The following is a 7,879-nucleotide window of genomic DNA, read 5'->3' as shown; positions in this document are numbered from 1 at the left end:
AAAGTGTTAACATTTTTTAAATTAAAGAAATATTATAAGGAAAAGAAATAATTGAAAAACCGATGTTGATTGCAAGCAGATAAAATTAAAGCTACAATACTTAATAATAATTAATTCAGTAATAAGCAAATTGGCTAAAAAGTATATTAATAGGGACAGTTATCCTATAATTCTGCCAAATGAAAAACGCTATTAATTTGCTATTCTGAGACCCTGCGCAGGCAAGTGAGTCACGGCGCAAGACCGCCGCGAGATCCGATATTCACCGCCAGTACTCAAACTCTATACAATATTACACGCACTATAGATTTTCAGTACCAGCAGTGATAATATTAGGGCTGCGTTCGCTTTGTCGCTCACAACACTTGCGAGCATCAATTGTCCTTGTTTAATACTACGAAATAAAGATAAAACGACGCTTAAAGCGTTGTGACGCCAAAGCGAACAAAGCCTAGAACGCAGCAACTGTCGGAGAGACGTTTACCGCCGCCAGTGTGCGCCAGCGTAACACATTGATGTAGACGCGAGATGTTTTTTCCGCAGACCTCCACGTTCCGTCTGCTCACGAGCAAGCGCTCGCGTATCGAGACATCGAGATCGCGTGCTGTTCCGCGGTGGTTGCGCGATCCGACCCGATCCGATCCGAGCCGAGCCGAACCGAGCCGAGCCGAGCCGAGCCGAGCCGACGCGACGGAACGATTGCACTGATCGCAGTTCGCACTGTTCGCAGTCGCTCGTCCAGCTCGGTCGGTTGCCTAACGTCGTGCAATCCGACGGCGTCCGTCCTCGCGCGAGCGTTTGTAGCGCACCGGCGACGAGTGATGTACAAAAGACCGGTCGACTCGGCGCACCTTCCTAGAAATTCTTCCTCCGTCGAAAAGTCCGTTCCGTTCTTCACCAAGTGATTTTGCCAAGTTTCCAATTGTAGTGCAGTTTTTCTTCGGGACGCGATTACTTTCCATTGTGCGAGCGCGGTTCGGTGCGGTGAATCGCCGCGCGGTTTTTTCGACTTCGATCGACGCTAAGCGTGAACGATGCCGACGAGGGCAGCTCGGTCCGCATCGCGTGATTAATAATCCGTAACGGGAATTTTTAAGCCGCGACGAGAGAGGTGCACGTTGACGGGTATGTAATACTCGTTCTTTGACTCCATGTTGTTTTGACAGCTCGAACCGATCGGATCCCTAGGTGTTCGTTCTCGCGCTCGAGTACTCTCCTCAAATATATGTATGTGTATACATATAAATACTAAGTGAATGTTCGTGTTCAAACTGCTATGTGTCACTTATTTTTACCGCTACATTTATTTATATTTAAATGCGAGGGGAGAGTGACTTTGAGCGCGCTACTCGAGATGATACAGTGATGCAGCGTTTGAATGAATCATCTGTTTTGAAAACCAACTGACTACAATTCCATCCTCTCGTAAAACGAAGGTAGTAGAAAATAGGTTGAAAAACGCGATTTTTAAATATTTTTATTGTTTATTTTTTATTTGCCTGATTTTCATTAATATTTATTATATCGACAATATTAAAGATATTAGATACAAATTTATAATATTAAATATTAAAAATAGTTACAAATATTCTTATTAATCGATATATATATAAAAGTATTTATTATATTAAAAAAAAAAAAAATGAAACTTCGGATGTGTTTTGGATGCGATTCATTTGATGCATGCTGCGCATTACGTCATCATTTTATCTTTGGAGTAGAGATAAAAAAGCAGATTTTTCTAATTTCGTAGAAAAATACCAAATCAAAAACGGATTTCTTACGTTAAAAAACGATTTTTTATTCAAAATGATGTAGAATTCATGGAAAATAGATAGAATTTACATTAAACACATTGAAAAAGATATAGAATTCATTTTTCTTGATATTCACGGTTAAAATGTCCGATATCCATATTATTTCGACATTATTTAATGTTTTTTTCTTTTATAATTTCAAATCAAGGCGGAAACACTTTTATGTTGTTGCGGTGCCTAATGAATTGATATTCTTTATCGACAATGGTCTAAAGTTTAAATACATTATCGCTTATAATTATTTAGACGACAGATATTTTATATTTTACTCCGATTTTAAAAGCTAAATAAGAAATGGCTCATATTATTGTTAACAAATAATATTTTATTAATTAACACAGATTATAGATAGTTTATAATTGACATTGTTTTTGTATATTATTGTAGTTATAATTGTAAGAATTTTAAATTTTAATTATTGATGCAAAATCCTAATATAATATCGATTCAAGAATAATTGGGAATAATTTGATAAACGTTGTTTTATTGATTTATATTTTAGAATATGTAACAACAAATTACAACAAAAGCAGCATCAATTATTTTAATAAAATATCATTTGTGTAAAAACAGTGCGAGAGAGAGAGAGAGAGAGAGAGAGAGAGAGAGAGAAACATTTACTTCATTTTTAAAATTGGAGTACAGTATAAAATGTCGTCCGAATAATTGTAAACGGTAGTTACTTATATCTATAATCACTGCCACTTATTGTTAATTATTGTACTACGTTTTTCTTTTGTAATTATCTTTTCACAGAAATATTTTGGATAAATGCAAAAATTGAATTCTAGAACGGCAGTATAGCGTCAAAATCATTAAATGCTTCAAAAATATATAGTCGAGTAAACAACTTACTTAAGAAGCTAAGGAAAAACAATTGCTTTTTATTAAATTTTTTTTATTCAAAACTTCTAGTTTTTTGATCATTTTCATCTCTACTTTGGACATTCGATCTTTACTCTTTACTCATTTTATTTTCGTTTACTGAATGTTAATACTAAAAGTACCAACGTTTTGTACTCACTGAAAAAATCAAAGGAATAAATTATTATGAAAATATAAAGAGAGTGATAAAAAATTAAATATTTTATTATTATAAAAAACATATTGAAAAATAAACAATCAGAAATCTTATTCAGAATTTTATCTTTTACACAAAAAATATAATATTAATCTGAAAAATAGAAACGATCAATAATGATCATTTGATACTTCTAGTGTCAATAAATAAGAATAAAATGATACATTATATGCATCATGCGCGTAAAATAGAACGCATCTTTTATCTTTTATTTGCATGATTGAACTTTTATTAAAAATGTTTGTTTTATTTGAAAGAATAAAAAAATGTGCCCGTCATATTTTTTTTCAATTTTTCAAAATATATGTTACATATTTATCACGAAGTTTCGATAGCATAAAAATATATTCAAACTTTAAACATTGCGAAACAGAGAGACGTGTTCGAGAAGTGACGATTTTGTGTGATAAAATGTCATTTAAACGTTAAATATGTTGAACACCTAGAAATTGAAATATCGGAGCAAGAGGGATTTTAAGGGCGGCGTGTATTCATCGTCCATTCTTATATAATATTAAGACCATCTTAAGTAATGTCTTAAGATGTTAATACGATTAGTTCATAACATCTTAAGACTGTACTTAAGACGGTCTTAAATATAAGAACCAACTATAAATACCGGCCTAAATTGGAGTTAATGTTATCCATGACTTTGCATGTTGAGGGCTTTATTGTTATTCTTCTGCAATTACCGTCAATGTTAACGGGGCATGTGGCTTTTGATTTTATTTCCTCCCGCATCAAACATCAAACGTGACTGCCATCGTCGCCTATAATATCCCATCGTATCTGTATATGATTCGCGATTCTCATGTTGGGCAAACAAAATTCCAAGGCAACATCATATATCGCGTGACGAAAAACAGAGAGAGAAGAGAGTGTTGTGTGTATGTGTGTCCTTTGTCTGCGCGTCGTGTCTCACCCGTTTCGAGCCCTTTAATCGATAAACCTTGTTCTCCTTTTTGAATCAACCTCGAACTGATCTCATCAAATATTAATGTCATTTTCAATATGGATTAATTTTAATCTCGGTTTAACGTTAGAAAGCAAGCGATTTTTATTCAGTAATACTCGTTTTCTACAAAAAAAATGTAGTTTAATTTTTATTTTTATTTAACTAACTCTTTCTAATCTATTTCTAGTTTTAAAAATTGAAAAAAGTTGAAGAGTAAGTTGAACTGAAATTAAAGTCAATTTATATCAATTTATATTGAAATTATAAAAGAATCAAGCGAATAAATTACTATTAAAATAGAGAGAGTGATAACTAAAGAGTGGAACTAAATATTCCATCATTATAAAGTACATAATTATTGAATAATAAAAAATTTCAAAATTTTCTTTTTTACACAAGAAATATAATTTTAATATAAATAATAGAGGGACGTTTAAGTTAAAAAATGACTTGGTACCTCTGTTAACATACTTTTAATCTTTCTCTCTAATTCTAAGAATTGGAAAAAGATAAAGAATGAGTTAAACGAGATTAAAGTTAATCTCCATTGGTAGAAATAGACGTTACATGACATGCGATTACGTCGAGCCTGTTTTTTTTTTACGTTTTTGTTTTCATTCATCTTTTTCCTCAAGAAAGACGCATGAAGGAAACTCGTCCACGGCACGCAACATAATTTTCTGTGATAAGATGTATGCGAGTGTTTATAAAGGCCTAGATTGAAATATCGATTGGGATTGAATTTATCGATTCGAGGGTCTAGAAATGTCTTATGCTAATTAAAAGTGGCTATTTATGTGGCGCGATTATATGCAAATGCGACTTCTAAGCTACCGTTCAGCTCGCGCTTCGCTTTCCTCTTCATCGCCTGCGAATACGCTCGTTGGCATGACACAACAGCGTGGATTCATTGCGAGAGAAATGTATGAATGGGAAACGCGCGCGATTAAGTCGTCACTTTCAGTCGTGTCTTCTTCGGAGTGAGTATGCGAATTTGAGGGGGTGTTCTCAGAATTTTTCAAATGAAGCGACGATACTTTAACGTGAAGCTAAATTTCTAACAGAAAACGCTCGGCTCGTCGTATTTTTGCTCTTTTTCATTTTTTAAATTTCAATTATTTTTTTAAATGCTACTTTTTGTCCCAATTTAATCCTTAGTACATATTATGATTTCCTTCTCTCTGAACCTTTTGGAGTGGAATCTCACTCTAAAGAATTGAAAATTGAGTCAATCTTTTCAATTTAAGAGTAAGATTTTACTCTTCAGAGCGAGATTCACTCTAAAAGTTTTAGAGAGAAGGATTCAATTATTTGTCAAGTGTTACTTTTAGTTCTAAGCTTAAGTTATTTTATGAAAGTATCCTCTCTAAATCTGAATCAGTGGATAATCACTGCTTGATATCAGTGCCAAGTATAATCAGTGCCACTGATAATCAATGAATCAACTATGAGATTCTCTAATCTAGCTAATCTTTATTATGTGATCCAATCTTATTTTAGTGCTGAAATTCGACGAATATGGTTGGAAGATTGAAATTAGCGTGTATCAAATATCAGTATTTTACTTATATATGGGTAATTAGTGACTATCTACTGATTTAGAGAGTGGCACAATAAGTTATATCTATTAATTAATAATTAAAAATTATCGAGGCTTTTCCAAATTAGCGAGCGCTAAGAAACGTTGAAACTTAAAACCTTGAAGTCCCGGATGTGTGTTTCCGAAGGTGCAACGAAACGCCGGAAGTAGTACGGTGGACTTACGATCATTGGTGTGGAATATTCGTTAGCTTCCGGGAAAACACCGCGTTCGCTTTGTCAAATCCGACTCACGATTGCTTTTATGTTGAATTTTCGTATGCGAGTGCGATTTAATTTTATCATTTGGTCTCTTTATCTTCAGTTTTCAGCTGGCCCGATTATCTCTTGGCTTGAATTAAAAAAAAAAAAAAAAAAAAAAGAAACGCAAATCGAAAAAGCAAAGACGAAACGAGACCGGGCGGACTAAAACTTATCTCTTTCTTCTACCGGGTGGGATAAATCTCGGTATAAGGCTCTAGAAGCTAGGACCCTCTCTTCCGTAACGACACCGCACGCCGTGTGGTAAACCACTCCAAACTCGTCGTTCCATCTGGGAGGTCGTCCTCTGGGAGCCCTGTACCTTGGCTTTTATCGACGTGGGGCGGGCGGTGATGCTTTTGTCTTCCCGACGAATTCGGGACTTATAGCTGTGTGAAAATCGAGACCTACATCGATGCCGAAGTCGGAGTGGAGATTTTGGAGGTCTCTTTTATGTTTATTTCCTACATGCAAGAATGAGAGAGAGAGAGAGAGAGAGAGAGAGAGAGAGAGAGAGAGAGAGAGAGAGAGAGAGAGAGAGAGAGAGAGAGAATGAGAGAAAGAGAAGAATCCTGAAGGATTTATTTACGCATACACAATTACATTACACGTCCTCCTATAGTGCGAGGATCGGAAGAGGGTTGGTTGCACCAACGTCAATTAACTATTCAATTGATTGGATTTTCCCAATTTACTTGTATCCCAAGTAGAGAACGACGTATTTCCCTCTTATAGATTAACCGTCGATTAATATGGAAATTTTCAACGTACATGTTTCTCAGAGACCAGAGAATTTTGAATTAAATCACGTTGAATTAATTCGCTGAAAGTTTAAACATAATTGAAAATTAAGATACGTTCTTTCAATTTATAGAAGAATGATTTTCATTGGCATGTAGAACTTGAGTTTAAACTTTCTGAATTTTCGCCTTTTTAGATTTTCTTTGATTTGAATTAACATACAAGATTGCCTTTTCCCTAAATTCTTTAGAATGGAATCTGATTCTGAAGAGTGAAAATTGAGCTTGTTTTGAAAAGAGTGGCTCAATCTTCGGTCTAAGAACGAGATTTCATTCTTTAGAGCAAAATAAAAATTTTAGGGAATTGTTTTATTGGAGAATCGATCTTGAAAAATTTAACCAGTCGATGTTTAATTAACCAAGATTGTTGGTGCAACTCTCCCGTAAACATCTCGTAATACATCGACGATGTTGTCGTATTTTGCGATAATCATGCGACTTTTTTCGCAACAACAGGGGGTCAATTGTGTATCTTGGAAAGATCAATCTTAAAAAGAGTGACTCAATTTTCAATCTTTAAGAGTGAAATTCACTGTAAAAGTTTTAGAGAGTAATGAATTTGCTCACTTTTGTAATTTTCACCTCGTCTCAAGATACAATTGGTCTCCAGATTGCGTCATCGTGATTAATCTAATTCTGCGCTGATCGAATCTGTTGCTCCATTAACTTTTCGCTCGGGATAATCAGAATTTAAGAATTCTGTCGATGTCTCGATGCAGTACGTAAAGCGTTTTATAAATCATAAATATCTTTGATATCTGCAATTCTAATTTAATAAATCGCTCTATTCACTTTATCGAAGGCTGATCTGTGACGGCTGCCACTGGGAAATACCTCTAATGAGCGCTGTATGTAATCTTCGAATACCAAACGATACAGTGACGGTCTAATTAACCCTCACCACGAAAGTATTTACTTGTATTAAACAGTTCAGTACTATCCGTTTACGTTGGCCTGAATTATCGATTTTAGTGAGAGTTAACGAGCCCATCGATCCCTGGCGTTTTTCATCTTATTATGCAATACTTACGTAATCACACGCCCTTTTCGACAGTAAGCGATGGTTACTAACGTGATATTAATTTAATATTAACAGTTCATAACAATTCTCTCTTAAAAAGCATCTCTTAATAAATTGTGTAACACGTAACTACTTTCCAAAGTACATATTTCTGTAGTTTCTTTTAGACTGATAATTTATTTCCCGTAGCAAATATCTGTATGTTGGCTAGTTTACTGTGTTTATATCGATATAGGTATGCTGTTCAGATACACTTATTCAGATACCAAAAGTTTAGAAATACTTTTAAAAAATTGACAATTTTGGAATTAATTATTTAAATATCCAACAATTTTTAACAATAATTCGTTAGATCCAATAACTGTT

The 7,879-nt window shown here is 34.4% G+C and overlaps 1 protein-coding gene across 1 annotated transcript in view; it reads left to right on the top strand.

Annotated features, from left to right (window-relative positions):
* Positions 1-728: 728 nt before the first annotated feature.
* The window catches only part of LOC108751840 (MAP kinase-activated protein kinase 2), a 27,090-nt gene continuing 19,939 nt past the window's right edge, over positions 729-7,879 (top strand). The window contains exons 1-2 of the mRNA XM_018492282.1: positions 729-1,125; positions 5,757-6,136. Coding sequence (XP_018347784.1) covers positions 6,108-6,136 — 29 coding nt within the window. The 5' untranslated portion in view covers positions 729-1,125; positions 5,757-6,107. The remainder of the gene's footprint in view (positions 1,126-5,756; positions 6,137-7,879) is intronic.

This window comes from Trachymyrmex septentrionalis, unplaced genomic scaffold (assembly GCF_001594115.1).
Source record: "Trachymyrmex septentrionalis isolate Tsep2-gDNA-1 unplaced genomic scaffold, Tsep1.0 scaffold52, whole genome shotgun sequence".
In the NCBI taxonomy this organism is placed as follows: domain Eukaryota; kingdom Metazoa; phylum Arthropoda; class Insecta; order Hymenoptera; family Formicidae; genus Trachymyrmex; species Trachymyrmex septentrionalis.
Note: the sequence above shows the minus strand (reverse complement) of the source record. Positions and strands in the feature narration are given on the sequence as shown.